General features: G+C 39.2%; 1 protein-coding gene across 1 annotated transcript; it reads right to left on the reverse strand.

Annotated features, from left to right (window-relative positions):
* Positions 1-777: 777 nt before the first annotated feature.
* On the reverse strand, positions 778-7532 carry fgf8a (fibroblast growth factor 8a). Its single transcript, XM_086044860.1, has 5 exons — positions 6892-7532; positions 6765-6801; positions 5985-6165; positions 4253-4359; positions 778-1725 (listed from the first exon to the last, which is right to left on the reverse strand). Exons 1-5 carry the CDS (start codon positions 6918-6920, stop codon positions 1441-1443), a joined length of 639 nt encoding a protein of 212 aa, XP_085900986.1. The 5' UTR covers positions 6921-7532; the 3' UTR covers positions 778-1440.
* Between the last annotated feature and the right edge of the window lie 10542 nt (positions 7533-18074).

The following is an 18074-nucleotide window of genomic DNA, read 5'->3' on the forward strand; positions in this document are numbered from 1 at the left end:
TTTTGTTTAAGAGCTTCTCCATACAGTTGTATTAATCATTGTTGAAATATAAAAAATGATTTTGTTAATTAGCAATTCTATTTGCATCTCTGTGGCATTAACCTTAAATTTAGGTGGAATATTGCAATCTTGGCAATCATTACACAGTGCGCTATTTTGTGGAATTACATTTAGATAAATTACACCAATTAATCAGCAAATACAGTGATCCCTCATTCATCGCGGTTCATGGGGGGACAGAACACACCGCGATAAGTGAAACCCGCAAAGTAGAGTCGGACTTATGATTATGATTATTATTTTATATGATATTTGCCGGGGCATTCCCAGTGTAAGTAAGTCCACGCCGTTGGGTAACTAGTGGTGTGTTTGAAGCGTTCTGAGACAATTTTTGTCCTTTGCCAATTTTGCGACCACTTCACACGCATGAGGGCCGATTAGTGGGACGGACTAAAATCCACCTCTGTCCTTTTTTAGTATGTCCCTTAAATTTGTCGCTCCCCGTCCTCCATCCCGAAAATGGGTGCCTGTCCAGAACGGAGGGACGGCCGTTTTGCCCCCGGGACGGAATGCCCAGCACTGTATAAAGTATAATGTATATGTATGTGTTGAAAAACTGATTGTGATTATTAGCGTTTGGATTAAGGCGCAAACAGAACAGATCAAAATCCAAGCAGTAGCAAACAAGAATTTATTTTCAGTATTTTATTACACATTTTAATAAATATTTCATCCTTAAAATTATTTTACACATCAAATAAAATATATATTTTATGTATGAAAACAAGACATACAAAGGGGACAATGCACAAGAAAGTTTGAGGATGTCCAGGGTTCCTTAACACCTTACGTCTTTTGTTCACAAGTCCACAGTCAGTATAGGAAACCTGCGATAATCAAATATAGCTGCCTTTGTTCAACCAGATTCTGCAAAAGCTTGCTGTGTTTGACTTGCATACAGGTATTGCCCTCATCATATGTAGTCTGGAAAGGAGCCAATCTGCCAATGTCACCTCATGAACATGGTCATTGGTAAGTGAATTCCTCTCCATAGAAAAATGTGATTCTGGCAATGACCAATCCGTTCAAGATTCCTTGAGCAGCAGGCAAGAATATGCAGAAAACCTCAATAGTAAAACAGACATAAAAAACAATCCACTAACTTGTCAACAATAAGTCAATGAGTTCTGTGCATCTAAAAATATAACTCAGTTTGCTTTTTTGATTTTACACTCAGGAATTAAAAATCTGATGTACAAAAATAGAGTTCTCATTTTTGTCTATTTACAGTCTCCCACTCAAAAAATAATACAGCAACTACACATAAAGAGGGTATTGCTCAGTTAAGAGGAACAGAAGAGGGCTCTGAATCTACTACTGATAAATCTACCAGTCTGTCTGTTTCTCTTCTGCCCCGCCACCTTTTTCAACTTCCATTCCTCAGCGCTCTGATGAGTACTGTGTACGTTTAGTCCTTTGGTTGAAGGGGTAGTGAATGAAGTCAAATGGTCGGTGGTGGCTGGGATTTGCAGGCTGCTGACCCCTTGGAAGTCTCTTCATAAAATGGACCTCACGCTGGTGCTGCCGTGTCCGTGAGCCTTTTCGTGGCCGTCCTCGACGGGTGAAGGCCATATACCATCCCTCATACCGGGCATTCCTTAGCGCGGTGTAATTGTTCTCCAACACAATCTCAGTGAAGATGCAATCACGGCCTTGTCCATTTTTCTGCAAAATAATAATACAGCTTTTTTTTTTAAAGCTTAGAAATAGAAAGCAAAATATTAACTGCCTGTCCCCTGCACGCACTCTCCCAGACACATGCTAACTCACTGAGCCCTCCTCCCCTCATTCTGTAAATACAGCATATGTTACATACATTACAAATTGGGCTGGTGGAAAACAATGATTTTTTAGCAACCAATGATGATGATTTATTGTGGGGATGACTTGTACTGTAGAAAGTTGAGTGAATTCTCACTCTTAATTGGCTGATAAAAATAAGTAACATCAGCAATTATTCTTATAATGCGCGACAACTAGCTATGGTAGCACAGTGACTCACTGTTCTGCTAAAAAAAATTCAAGAATGGGTATGATGAGATCTTATGACCAGGTACATCCAAAATACTCTTTCTGCTGTGTCTTTTTCACACAAATGCTCATGGGGCTGGGACATGCTGCAATTGAGCTATGGGCAGATGGTATACGAGGCAGGGTGCTAGGTGGGTGGGAAGAGAGGGCAGTGTGTTTATGTGCGGACAGAGAAGGGAGGGGATGAAAGCAGGGGCGCAGATAGGGACAGGGACCAAGCTTCTAAAAAGTAATATTATATATCGTTGCTGTCGTGTGAAAAACACAGATGTCCAATTTGATAATTAATTTTAAAAAATTACGTTAATGCCATATCTATAACGTGGGCAACACTTATCAAAAGATGGGTAAAGCGTTGCGATTTCATGGGTTTTAGTGACATGTATTAGTGTCATTTAGTGGAAACTTAATCAAACAATGAAACGTGCTTATTTTTCAATTATTAATTATGGTCTACTGTGCCAAATTGTATTTTTATATTTACATTAATGCTACCTTTGTAGATGTTTAAGGTATTGGATATTGTATAGTCTGGCTAATATTTTATACAATAAATATAACATAATATAATTTTACATTCTAATATATATACCGGTAATCTATTAACAATGCTCTTAACTGCTGCCTTTTTTTCAGCTTACTATTTTCTTAAAAGTCAATATTTTTGAGTAAAGAAACATTTCACACTGAATGTTTCAACGGACACTGATTTTGTATGTATTGTCTGATCTTTTCAACAACAACAATAAAAAACTGCATGAAAATTGCTTAAAAATTCAGGGGGTTATGATATTTTTGAAGTGTACTAATGCCCAAGGTCTCAGTAGAAATAAAAGAAGCGCAAAGGCGGGACCATTGAGGAACTCCTGCTTCAAGATGGTGGCTACTCTGCATGTTGCTCCAGGCTCCATCTAGTGTTACCTATGGGTACGCTGCTCAAAAGCTCTTTTCATACTGTATCTATGCTAATGGTAACTCTGAGTACAACGGCATGATTGAGAGCAAGCGAGAGGGTAGCAAAAAACACATGGAAAAAAAACTGACAGGAAATGAAATTTTACACAAAATATAAATGAGTTCTTGCAACCAAAAACATTTTTGTGCAGACAAAACATGTTCTTGTGCTCTCAAAACACTAGCGTAAGAGAACGTTGTGACGAAGGCATGCCGATGGGCATTATGCCACTAGTAGTAAGAATTATGTTTTTATTGATTGGGTGATTAAATGACTTTTAGTGTATTCATGAAATACAGAAAGCAAACACACATGCTCCTTCAAAGTAGCCATAAGATGAGCCGCGCACGTCACTGGGGAGCCTCCAAATCCATATGCAAGTCAATTTCACATTTCACATTTAAAGTTTGACGTATATATTCCAAATGGATCTCTATGAAATTTACATGTCTCAGGAAAACCCCACAATGCTGGACTTGCAGGCATCCTCACATTTCAATGGCTCACACCTCTTCAGTGGCTGCACGGGTTTTCACCAATTACACATTTGGAAGCCTAGACGGAAGAATCACAACCCCTTGAAAGTGCTTAAGAAAGGCGTGTAAGGAATTGACTTAAGCAACAGGGGAATATGCCCCTTAATTAATTGTCGTTCACTCACTTTTGGAGTACTTCATTCAGCACCATGACTAAGTATTTTGTTTAAAGTCACTTGCATGTATAAATATGTGGCAATAGAATTTTGCGAACAAGTTGAAGCAAAGTACTTTTTCAACAGAAATGCTTTTGCGCTCAAAACGTTCTGTTATGTGTTGGTCGTCCTCAAGGCTCAAATTTATGGCCACTTATCTTTCGAGAGATACATGCCTTATTATGTGACAAAAGTGGATGGGGACATTGTTCGGTCATCATGTTACTGCCATACAGTTAATCCGATTACTGTTTTTCATAGTTTTATGACATCTCTTTCCAAAAATAATACTGTTAAATGTGTTAATTCACTGTTGTGTATTCAAATGCCTCTTATTATCTCGCACCTCTGATTTTTTGATACAATGCCATTGGATGTATCTTCCTAAATATCTACATAATACCTAACAAAATATAATAGAAATTGGATATTTGTTATTTTTGTCTATGAATCCCACTGCACCTCCTTTAATTCAACTCGCGTGCCCAAGATCCAGCATCAGTCCAATTTCTCACCTTGCCAATGAGCTTCCCCCTCTTGTTCATGCAAATGTAGAGGCCAGTCTCGGCTCCCTTGATACGCACACGGCTTCCAAATGTGTCTGTCTCCACAATTAGCTTGGCTGGCGGAGAAAGAAAACATTGCCATTAGCAAATGCAGCAGGTCTGTTGACACATGGTAGCGAGAGCAAATTAGTGATGATCTAAAACGCCTCCAACTATATTTTCATGCGCCTGCTCTGACCTGGAAGATTCACTTAATAAGACATTATGTATGTGTAAATATAGATCAGATACAGAAAAGCCTTTGCAAGCATTTCTTTTCCCTCTCTGTCCACAAATAGAACACAAGATCCTGTGGAATGATTCCTATGGATTTATGTGTCCTGAAATTCTTTCAAAATGATATAACCAGGTGTCTTTTGAGTCTTTGAAAGTTAAGGAAGGTGGCCCATCATCCCCATCCAAAATGTATTTTCAAATAAATCTGCATTGGCCTCTAACATGAAGCTTCACATTTATCTCTATATCCCCCAAAATACTGTAATGCTAAGGAATTATGGGCTTTCCCTCATCTGGATTGCTTTTCAGCAAGATGAAAAAAAAGGCCTGGATTTATGAATCTGAGTGAATTTGCAGACAAATAGTTATGTTGGCAGGCCACTTTTAGTTTTCTACACACGTTATTTGAAAAAGAATTGCATCATCACAACTGTATACAATCGGAGTAAATCTATGTTGTCTTAAATACTCTAGCTCTATTCCGTGATGGTTACTGGAGTACTAGGGACTGAGACTAAGTTGAACTGAATACAAATCTATTAAGAACATAAAATAAAATAAAAAAAATTGCGGATATGTAATTTTGTATCATATTTATATTTAGTAAAGAGGTACACTTCAACCCCGACACTCCCTCAGTTCTTACCCTACCCCAAAACAACAACATTTACAGGGAACTGCTGTGAAGGTCTACTTAAGACAATTTAAATGCATTCGATTTTGGGGACTTGAACTATGCAGGAAATTTTTGGGAGGTCGACGTAAGACTTTAATGGTTCTTCCAGACCAACAGAATCTCTGGAGGATGCACCCTCTACAGTCAAAATGACAGTCCGTGAGCTTCATGCCTTCCGAAGACACACCAGACCAAATGGTGCAAAATATGAATGAAATCAAATGGTCACTTGGCGTTTAATGATTTGTGAAATTGAAAAAAATATACATATATTCAGATTCAGATTTGTGAGGTATAAAAATGATGTATCTTGCTGGCACTTTACTTGCAAATTTCAATGGTAGATAAAAAATGCATAGATAATTAAATGGAAAGTGTACATTTGTATTTTTTTCTCTTTGTGGCCTTTTTAAGGCAGATTTTTTTGTGTGTGTTCTATTCTTTCAATAAAGATTTACAAAAACTGTTATTGAATGGAATTTAAGAATATCGTTCTATAGAGAAGACTGATAGACAAGGAATTATAAATATACAAATGATGTTCTATTTTGCATACAGATTGTGTGTAGATATGCTCCAAACAAAAGTGAAAATATAAAATGTGCATTTGTCTATATCAGCAAGGCAAAGCAATACATTACATTTCGGTTCATTTGAATTGGCCAATCTTAAAAAAATATATAACTAAATTTCCCTCATTAGAAATAATTGTAATCTAATTTTAACTTCTCCAACTTATCCTTTATAGGACATCGGGATGCCTTCAAGACAGACGTGGGTAGACCTTACCGTGCAGATCTCCATCATCAGCCATGGCGTTGATCTTCTTATTGGGCAGGACCTGCACATGCTTGCCGCTGGTCCGACTGTACAGCTGGTAGATCCGGATCAACCTGCGGCTCACGCGGTCCGTCACTTTGCTCTGCGCGCTTACATGCTGCGTGAAATTAGGCGGGGACTGATTGGTTACCTGTCAGAAATTAGATGTCATCACAATCAGTACGTGTACACAAGTACATAAGTACATGTATGGGGATACACACACACACACACATATATATATATATATATATATATATATATATATATATATATATATATATATATATATATATATATATATATATATATATATACATATATATATATATATATATATATATATATATATATATATATATATATATATATAAAACGGCAGCTTCCCCTCTAACCGAAGGCGGTTATGTAAAACAATTTAAATTCTTTAATGTTTATTTTTTGATCGCCTTCCGCTATTTTTCCTCTCCACCTGTCACGGTCGGCTGTGATGGAATGAGAGCAACGTTGTTCGCAGAGGAAGCAAATCCCCACGACATTTTTCACAAGACAAGCACGTCCTGACGATCTGTGCCAGGGTCCACAACAGGGGTGACCCGGCGGGCCGCCCAATCTGCCGCGGGGGCCATCTGATATAGTCATTTCACATCATATTCGAATCGAATAAGTGGCAACAAATGTTTCATTCTAAAATGAAGTCCCTCAACGATTATATTCTTAATAGGCAAAAATAAAAGACAGGTAACTTACCTGAGCGTAGAAGAAGAATGCAACCATGTGTATAAACCTGTAAAGCGGGTGTGAAATATCACAAATTAGATTCAATTGGAAAATTGATGTGAAAACAGTGAAGCTGGAAAAAGAGCATGGTACTCACACGTAGCTACATCTAAATGCGGGTCGCATATTGGATGGAGGCGAAAGAGCTTTCAGGAAATTTAGACTATCAGTGCTGTCAATCCAGACGTTCTTGTGGGAAATCAAAGCTCCAAATTATTTCATAGAAATCCACAAGTCAGAGGTCCTGGTAGGGCTCACGGGCGCACAGCAGACTTGTTTCTGATCATATCAATGTCAAACGGACATAGTCCGCTAATGCTCCACTGAGCGCACCATTCGGTTCAAGTTGATTAATGACTTCAACTGCTCGTTTGAAATAGAATGTTGGCAAAACTCTTAAGTGCACTTGCAGAAACCGCTCTGAGCGATGAATTGTTGAAAAGGGCACTGTATGGTTTAGTTAATCTATTTTCATTTTTCTCTTTCTTTCTCTTTTTTTTCTTAAGCCTGTGAGTCTTAGAAATTCATCCGTAATGTCAGGATCGCCCCCTCTTCTCTCTCTCTCCCGGGGTCCAGGTGTGAGTGATCCTGCGCCGGCTCGGTCTCGTCACTGGTTTGGAAGAGGTTCGAGACCCCTGATCCACTTGGCTGTGGGAGAAGTGCACACGGGAGGCTCCTTCGCGGCGCTCTCTGCTCCCATCCCACACCGCTGTCAAGCGTCTCCCTTGGCGCTACTCCCGGTTCAAATGTCAGGCTGATCTGCGAAGAACAAGCCCCCTTTTTCTGCAGAACAAAAGCGGACACCCCCACACCCTACTCGCCATCCGCTCCCACCCCCTTCTTTGATTTCGAAAAATCTCTTTACCTGAGAGAAGCACCCGAATCTTGAGGAAAAGGATTCGAGGGCTGTCACGGGTGGCCAATGCCAACAATATCACAGTCTCCATCCCCATAATAAAGTCTAATAAGGACATGTCCAATTGTGCATTGATAAGCAATGCACCCTGGAGACCCCACACACCCTCCGTCGCGCCTCCAGGTTCGGGATGCTGATTTGCTCGATTTTGTGTATTGAGAGAGCAAAGTGTCAGACATTAAAAGGATTACAAGCGTTTAAAAAAAGATCCCTGCTTTCATTTGTAAAAACGAAAAACAAACAAACAAAAAAAAAACCATCTGTCGAGAAGAAGCTAACAGTCTTGTAAATAATTTGTTGATCATACATTTTATCTGCAATAAGAAACGGGACTCGTAAAATCTTAGATGCTTGATGCCTGCAAGCAACACCTCCAACTCCTTTCCCAACCCCCCAAATAAATTAGGATGAAGTCCGGGCATTTACACCTGAAGTACTTGGTGCCAAGATTTTGTTTCTGCATACGACCCATCATTTATCTGCAAATTTCGTTCTAATAGTCACTGGACAAGACCATTAATTAGACTTGATTGATTGGTTTGGCTACTTAATTAGACAGGGCACTTTATCTGTATCGGTGAAACTGCGCCTCACGCCTGTTAAATAAACATCTTTTCATCATTAAATCAGCCAAAGACTGAAATTAGCCTTTTGAGAATGTGTTTTGCCACAGACACGTTCCACTGAGAGTGTTTAATGCATGGTAAGGCCACCAGTGGGAGCTGGTGTGAGGAAAAGTGGATGTATCTGTTGTGAGTGATCATACAGTGTTTACTGCGTGCTTCTACTTGTTCATCTCTACTCTCATCACTGAAGACCTTAATGTTGTACAGATTGTGTTTTTCTTTTCATCCCAAGGTTGTATTCGGTTTTTGGACCTCTATGTATGCAAGCATCTTGTCAGAGCAGGAACACTCAATGAATCATGGCATATAATTTGTTATGAAGTATTCTCATCTATTTCTTTTTTGTAAATCATAATTTTTATTTAGATTTCTTAAAGGGGGAGTAAAGCCCTACATTTCCTTTACAAGAATATGTTCTTTGCACATTCACTTGTTTAAACATGGCATTCTGAATAATACTGCGTTTGTGGAAAATGAGTTAAGATACAATCCACCTAAATCCACCTGATCCTTTAGTCACCTCGGGGCGGCCATTTTGCCACTTGCTGTCGACTGACATCACAGTTGCTCAGGACTCAGGTTACGACCAATCGCAGCTCACCTTACGACCAATCGCAGCTCACCTGTTTTCTGAAGCTGAGCCATGAATGCCATGTTTAGACTAGTGAAGGCACATTGAACATATTATTGCAGATAATTTTGGGGGGTTGAATTCCACTTTAAAATCAGCATAAATCTGTGAATTGCAAAAGTAATGAAACTGAATCAGTTAAAACTTGTGAATATAGTTTTAATATGACAGGCTGTGTTAAGCATTTATGAAGTGTAATTCTTATTAAAGTGGAAGTCACGTCAAATATTTTCTTGACAATATCATGTTGTATGCACCCCAGTAGCTTGAACACGGTATCCTGATTAATATTTTGTTTGCGGAATATGAACTAAGCAGAAAAATCTACCTGTTTTTAAAAAAGAAATAAAATTAATCCATCTCAGTGGGAATTCATTTTGCTTTGTACTGCCACTTGCTGTCGACTGAAAATGACATCACAGTGCATAAGGGCTCAGCTTGGAAATGTCAAATGACGAAACGCAGAAAACAGATGTGCCGTTATGGTCGTTACTTGTTACCTGAGTCCTCGGCACTGTGATGTCAGTTTCAGTCAACAGCAAGTGTGGCAGTACAAAAATGGCAACCCCGTGAGAGGAGTAAAAATGGGTGGAATTTTCTTTTTGATCGGTAAAACGTAAAATATGTGGTGCTTTTATTTTGAGAGTTGTGCTTTTTTTTCTTTTTTTTGTGCACGCGTGTGGACGCTACAAGCGAGGTAGCGCGCAAGAGCTACCAATTTAGGTGCATTTTTGCTATATTTAGTGACTTTTCCAACCCTTCTACAACTATATTTCCAAATAAGACTCAAGCAAAAATGACAACAGTGCCTGTCCTACTGTTAGCAACATTCTTATTTCCTATACACGGTGGAGGGAAGAGGGCCAAGAGGATTTGGCTCATATTGTAATACTTTTTGCAAATCTACATTTTCATATACTGTACGTATTGAATGTTTTATAAATCATCACTGAATCATTGTACATCACCGTCAATAATATTATGCTTCCCACGCAGGGGCGGAGCTATGGGTGGGCCTAAGTGTACACAGGCCCACCCAGATTGAGAGACTGCCCACCCAGTGAGATTCATGAAAAAAATATACTTTTAATTTTTTTGTAAATTATGAAAAGTTATGAAATTGTTTTTGAATTTTCGTTTCGTTGTGTTTTTTTATTGTATTGAATATTAAGAATGGCATAATTGTGGTTGTCTAAGGAAGATCTGAACTTCATATTATTCAGTTTGTCAATTTATTTGAATATACGATGTGTCGGGATAGGAGGATTTTGCTCAGTGAGGGAGATATTCATGCCCACCCTAATTTTTCCAGGCCCACCCATTAGCCACATTCTGGCCCCGCCCCTGTAATCCCACGTATGTCCTTATATTCGTGAGTCCTGACTAGAAACAGCTAATATGAGTCCGCGGTTGGTGCACAAAATTAATGTTAGAATTTTGAAAGTGTCAAGTTGTTTTTTCCTAACTATAGCAATACATACCACATCTACACATGTAGCAATTTATTGAAACAAGACAATATGTTTTCTTTCTAAATACATTAAAATCTATATAAAAGACAAAGTTGAGGTTAGCATGTTGGCTTGGCCCTCAGCAAGCGTTCCAGTTTCTCATGTGGCCCCTTTGCAAAATTAATTGCCCATCACTGCCTTTAGAGTTTCATAAATATTTCCCTTTGTCTATGCTCCACATTTCCAGTTGGCAGAAGTAATGCAACCTGATTGTCAACAGCATTTGAAATTGACAAGAAGGACTTTCCCAGGATGCTTAGCTTGTAAATACAGTACAAGCTTCTGACAGCTTTGGTTATAGCTAATTATATGTTTTACTGTTAATGTTACTTCTTGTTTGAGTTCTCCTGTTGTGTATTAATAGTTGTGTTTGCGTTTTTTTTTTACATACTTCTTCTACCTATTTTGGGGGGAAACTGTAAGTTAATTTGGTGCTCATATTAATGACCCCACTGATCACTATATCTAAGATTGGGTTAAGGGTTTCTGTTGGCTAACCTAGTTTTAACACAGGTCAAACGCTAAAAAATGGAATAAAATAAATCTAAATAACTAGTCAAATATTTGAACTGCTTTGGTTTGAGATACCTCAAATACATACACGTTATGCATACTATAGGATAAAGTATGTGAACTTAAGTATTTTCAATATGTTGGAGTAATTCATATTCATACATCCACTCGTTCGTATTTTTGAACATGTTGAATAGATAAATTTGTCATTATTTATTCAAAACACATTTGATTTATCAGATGTTTTACACAACTCTCGGTTTCATTTACATTTGACTGGCAAATAATACATATACGGCACATTAGGTTTATTGGCTTCTTTATGGTACATTTTAAGGAATTCAAATTAATGGAAACTTTATATGCAATTGAAATACAAACTGTAAATGTTACCAATTTGTCCTAAACTTTACTGTGAGTGTGGACAAAATGATTAAAACACACAATTCCCACGCCTATCTTTAACCAATCCATTTAATCTAAGTGAATATAGCTTCCCCATATTCCAAGTTTGTTCATCTCACAAAGATGTTTTGGACAAGTCTATACTTCTCTGCAACTTTTTGGGTGCAGTTTGAGGAGGACCCTTTTCTGTTTCAGCATGACTGTGCCCTGGTCTACAAAAGTAGGTTAAAAACCGGCTGGCTGTTGGAGTTTGGCGTCGAAGAACTTGAATGGCTCATGGGACGAACTCGACTGAGATGAACTCGAATTGAGATTGCTATCCGGGCCTCTTGTGCAAAATGAGCCATGCTTGACCTCACAAATGTTTTCCTGGATGCATGCATACATGTTTACACAAACTGTTTCAAAAAGACGGACCAACTCCACATTTGGATAACATTATATTGTACCGTTTTATTTCTTTAGCTGTCTTAGGCATGCCTCTGTCCATATTTACAATGGGACAGTCTGTGTCTTGGACAGCATGATACAAGTGAAACCACTGTCTGAGACATGAGGTGGGGCAATGTGTGGGAGTGTCAATGTAAAACTAAAACTGTATGTGTGTGTGCGCGTGTGATGAGCAGCAGGTAGCTGCCACTCTGTAGACTTGCTCAGGGTCTGGCTGCCCTCCCCTTAACCCCCAGAGCCCCGCATCCATCAGCAGCCCGGCGGGGGGCAAATACCCTTCCCCCTCTGCTACTGCTCTCTGGCTACTTTATGGTCTCTTGCCACACATGACCAGGTTCCACCGGCAGAGTTGTGGAGATAAATTATTGATCCATTCATATTTGACAGACAAAAGAGAAAACAAAGAATCGGCTACCATCCAGTTATGTTTCTATGGAACGAGTATTGACAAAGATCTATTGTGCATGTCCGGTATTTTGAGCACTAAAAGACCCTCGGAAATGTCGTCTTAAAATGTCTAAACCACGGCCAATTATAATATTTGTAGTTTTTCTGCTTGATTGTTCCCAGGTGATGTGTTTATTATGGGGTTTGGGGTTCATTAGAGTAGACAATTAATTAATAATGTTGAGCGTGAGGCATTTACACGTGTCAAATATTGTTCATCAATATTGTAAATATTGTACAGTGGAGAAGGATAAATGAAATGTGCACAAACAGGAGTGAACTGGAAATCAATGATGAAGATAATACAAAGTAGTATCTTACATAGAACGGACCCATCCGGATTAAAAGTATCACTTACAGATTGAATATCGATTTACATCTGATTACTCCTCCAGTATCGCTATATTGCAAGCATTTATTGATGACTTTTTCAGACACGTGGAGTTCCATTGTGATCTGCCTGAAAACTAAGTAGTACAGTAATTTGGATCATCGTTCTCTACCCTTGCTTTTTGTCAGGGGCCTTCTCTTTTGTTGTGTCCCTGGCTTACTCAACAGTATTGCAATCAAAACTGATTGAATCGATGACTCTTGAAAAGGAAATAAGATTAAATTTTTCATGAAGCAAACCCCCAAAAAATGGAATAAGTAAAAGAAATACAGAGTGTTTAAATGGGGCGGTACAATTTGAAATGGGCTTTGCTGCCATCTTTTTTGATTTGCTCTCTCTTACCAAGATGAAGCCATCTGCCACCTCCCTCTGTTGTTTCTCCCCTCACACTGGACTGCTCTTTGCAATTTTACCTCCTTTGCACAACGATTGTGTCGCATACCCAACTCAGCTGTGGCTGCCATTATATTGCCGTGTTTTTTTTCTGGAACTTGAGTGGCCGTACTTCCCACTATTTATCATCTTTTTATTGATGGATCAAATATCAACAAATCATCCAACAAAATCCTTGACATCATTGTCTCTGCAAAGCCCATAACGATTTTGACTCATAGCATACCGGTAAGGGCAGCTAGTCCGCCTCACAGTTCAGAGGTCGTGGGTTCGATCCCGGCCCCGGCCTCCCTGTGTAGAGTTTGCATGTTCTCCCCGTGCCTGCGTGGGTTTCCTCCGGGTGCTCCGGTTTCCTCCCACATTCCAAAAACATGCATGGTAAGTTGATTGGACACTCTAAATTGCCCCTAGGTGTGATTGTGAGTGCGGTTGTTTGTCTCTGTGTGCCCTGTGATTGGCTGGCAACCAATTCAGGGTGTCCCCCGGCGACTGCCCGAAGACAGCTGGGATAGGCTCCAGCACGCCCTGCGACCATTGTGAGGATGAGCGGTATGGCTGATGAATGAATGAATGACATACCGGTAATTCTCAACGGTCTACTTCATCAGTTGTTAAAACTGTTTGGATTTCCTGTACAACAGGTTTCAATGTTGTTTCAACCCGCCATATTTTTACCTACAAAACTTTCATTCAAACCCATTCTTCCACTCCACAACATATTGTTCCCAGTAACTTTACCTCAGAAAAATAAAGAGTCACAAAGTGGTATTTTGTTTGATGAAAGAAAGCGCAGACAACTTTGGATGAGTTGAAAAAAAATCTAAAATACAGTATAATAGTAAATTACAATAATAAATTACAGTATAATTAATTATTAGAGGTGGGCATTCCATCCGTACCGACAGAGGTTTCGTCAGTCCGTCACTGACGGATGCCCGTGCTGCTGATGAAATGATGGGAAACTTAAAAAAGAAAAAAAAAAGACGGACTAAGCACTGACGGAACTGGGTTTTCGTCCCTCGGTTTAATTGTCACTAAACGTGTCAATTACAAACGGACCTCTCAGTAGGTCACTGACGGACACCCGTTGTGCTGACTTCTGACAGAAACACGCCCCGCATGTCTCGTGTGTTTGTTCACGGGGCTGAATACAAGCGAGGTTGCTTCCATTGACTATATAGGAAACTGAACCAGAACCGTAAATGAATTCACTTCCGTTACGGTGCATGTCAGCCAGGAGGAATGGCCTATAAGCTTAAAGTTCATTAATATCGTATGAAATATTCAGAATTTATCATTAATGTTATTTGTTTGTTTTCACAATAGAGTCCTGAGTTTTGACTTGGACTTTTGGGGTCTGCACAAAAAAACGTTCCCAAAATTACTTGACAGCAGAGCTTTTTGTAATCAATTTAGCTTTGCTTCAAGACAAGACAATCAAGTTTGCTGCTATACACAATGTAAATTAAAGAAATAAAAACTGTTGATTCTATTAAAAAAAAAAAAAAAAGAAATTGTTCATTCATTGTATTGTCATATTTTTATTGTTTAATAAAACCCTTTCTTCAGTTCCCTGGGATTAACCTGAAAAAAAAAAATGTATCCACAAAGTTAGAAAGTTCCTCCACAAATTAAATCATTGATTTGCAAAACTGCTCTGCAAATATATATTTTTTTATTTCAAGCGTTGGCTTTCAACCCCCTCAACATTCACATGCAAATAATTGGAAGGGATTAGTAGTTAAAATAATGACATGAATTTCCATTTGAAAGATCAAAACGTTTACTAAAAAATGAAATATACATTCAAGAATAAGTTTAAACGCCCGAGTAATCAATCCCTAAAAGCATCTACCGCAATTACATTGAAAACATTATGATGGCCAATTTGTTTGACTGTTGATGATGAAGTAACGCATACGTTAAAGGACTAATTGCATGTAATGATTTTCCAGTCTGTGGGTATCACCAAATTCCGGGCAGGGGGTTGAAGACCACCAGTGTCTCTCTTTCACACACACGCACACACACTCATCTAATTACACACCCAGACCCGCACACTTGTCTCAAATGGAAGCTGTCCTTTGACACACTCATGGAGTCTGAACTGATGTCACAGGGTCATGTTGATACAAAGGTCAGCAAAGAATCTATAGAGAGCTTCACATGTGTTTCACTACTTGAGTTGTTACTTGGAGATGACCTCCGTGGCTGCAGTCCAAGTTCCTGCTTCTTGGACAGAGGCAACAAGCCACACCAAATTTTCAAATGAAAATTGATTGAGAGTTTGACTTGGACCAATCATGTTCTTCCAACCAAAACTATTCATCAATGCATGGAAGGAACTTGCTATGTGAAGAGGGGTCATCTTGTTGGAACTGAAAAGGGCGATTCCAAAACTGCTGTTGTAAAATAGAAAATGAAGAATTACCCCAAAATATGGACGTCACAGTAATGCGATTGCTGTGGCATGAGGTGGAGGACAAACTTCTAAATGATGAGTTCCTTGATGAAGTGGTGCTGCTCAGTACTTGTTACAATAGTGTATGACATCTTTCCTTCAACAGATAAAAACATGTGACTTGTGTTTGAACAAGTACCACGAGAACTCCATCCATTTTCAGTCCCGCCTGTCAGCATTAGGGGCACTGGTGAGCCTAAGACGATCCCAGCTGACATTGGTGGAGAGGCAGAATACACCCTTAACTGGTCGCTAAACAGTTGTTTGTCACATATTTTCCATTTGTATATATATATTTTTTTAGATTTGCATTCCATTAAGACCGTTTTGCTGTATTTAAAATGTTTTTGATTTATTTAGATTCCTAGTTATATTTGATTTGATTGGTTTGTGCATGTACTGGCCCCACAGAATGTTGCTGCTAGCCAGGCAGTTAAACACCACACAATAAGTCTCTTAGGCCAGGATGGGTTCAGACCTTTTCTTGAATCAAATCGGTTCTTCAGTGAATCATTACATCCCTAATAAATACAGAATAAAGAAGTGAATAAAATATACAAACAACAACATTGGCGCTGCAGTCTTCAATGCAAATAATTATGAAAAGTTCGCTTACCAACAATTTACAAGCTCTACGTTCTAACATCAATCTCTCATTACCTATCTGCAAAATACTTACAGGGGATGCTGGATTATGGATTTAAGCGTCAGACACAATTCTACAACAACTTTCTTTTTTCGTTTTTCCGACTCATTTTAGCGTGAGCAGGGAGCTCATATTCTCAAGCTGATTTTGTCACTCTAATAAAAGGGCAGCACACCATTAAAAGAAAGCCAAAGGGAACTGGACCAAAACATCCTGTCTTAACTAAACCTATCAATGTACTTTTATTGTTACTGAAATAATAATGATAACTGGGACAAACATTACGAATGTGAAATGTTGTGATTCTATATTTTATATTCTGTTTGAATGTAATTTAACTATATGTGAAGAAGTTTGCAAGTGCTTGTTTTGTGAAAAGGCCTATATAAATAACATTAGCTCACTGGAGCTGGCATTTTAGCAGCATAATTTCATCCATTATCGATACCGCTTATCCTCACAAGGGTCGCGGGGCGTGCTGGAGATTATATCAACTGTCTTCGGGCAGTAGGCGGGGGACACCCTGAATTGGTTGCCAGCCAATCGCAGGGCACACAGAGAAAAACATCCGCACTCACAATCACACCTAGGGGCAATTTAGAGAGTCCAATCAACTTACCATGCATGTTTTTGGAATGTGGGAGGAAACCGGAGTACCAGGAGAAAACCCACGCAGGCTCGGGAAGAACATGTAAACTCCACACAGGGAGGCCGGAGCCACGACCTCTGAACTGTGAGGCGGACTAGCCGCCCTTACCGGTATGTTATGAGTCAAAATCGTTATGGGCTTTGCAGAGACAATGATGTCAAAGATTTTGATGGATGATTTGTTGATATTTTTTTTTTAAAATAATAAAATAAAATATTTTACTAAAATTTCCCCGTCCGTTTATCGTCTGCAACCGGGGTACCCTTCCGCTGTCCGCCTATCCGTCTATTTGTCCGACTGGACCAAATATTAATTGCTTATAGGCTGGTCCACCTATCATTTTAAACAAGCTTCCGTTAGCGATTCCGTCTACCAACTTCCACTAGCATGTGAAAAACATGTAAACTCCACACAGGAGGGCCCAAGCCAAGATTCAAACCCGAGACCTCTAAAACATGGGGCAGACCTGCCATCCCTCACTATGCTGCCCTTGTTGTACAACCTTATGAGGTAGTCACTGCCATCCAATGAATTCTGTCACTTTCAATGAAACGTGTGCACCTGTAGACAAATTTTTTGCCTACTCCCTGTGAGCTGTCCCGGGGTTGAAATGTGCCTCATCCTGAATGGATGTTTGAACTCCTTGCACAGATATTTTGCCTACTCCCTGTGAGCTGTCCCGGGGTTGAAATGTGCCTCATCCTGAATGGATGTTTGAACTCCTTGCACAGATGTTAAGCCTCGAACACTAACGTTGGGTGATTTTCAACCACACCATTTTTTTTAGGGAATATCTTGTATTAGGAAATTAAAGAGGACAGCTTCCAATTTGGCTTACAGTGTTGTAATTTTACATAAATTGATGAAAACTGTATTTTATCTGGGATATTATATTGGTTGAATGTACCCAATGTTAGTGACGGTGCTACTAATTATAACGTTAGTGTTCTAGGGTTAAATAGGATTTCGATCTAAGCTCATAGAAAGCTACTTCAGAATTATCATACTTTGCTGCTCTTGGCTGTTTTTAGTTCTGTGTTTTGGGTCTTCATTCTGTTGGAGGACCAATGACCTGCAGCTGAGACCAAACTTTTCGGACACTCGGCAGCACTCCAGAATGTGTTTGCGGTATGAACGGTCATCTGCACGTCCGAAAAATAGGCTACGTCATGGAAAGCCCAGTATGTGCTCCGCGTGGGTGGGAGAGTTCTCGGGAGACTATACTGACATTGTCCATGAAT

This window comes from Filicampus tigris, chromosome 11 (assembly GCF_054856515.1).
Source record: "Filicampus tigris isolate MCC_2025a chromosome 11, RoL_Ftig_1.0, whole genome shotgun sequence".
NCBI lineage: Eukaryota > Metazoa > Chordata > Actinopteri > Syngnathiformes > Syngnathidae > Filicampus > Filicampus tigris.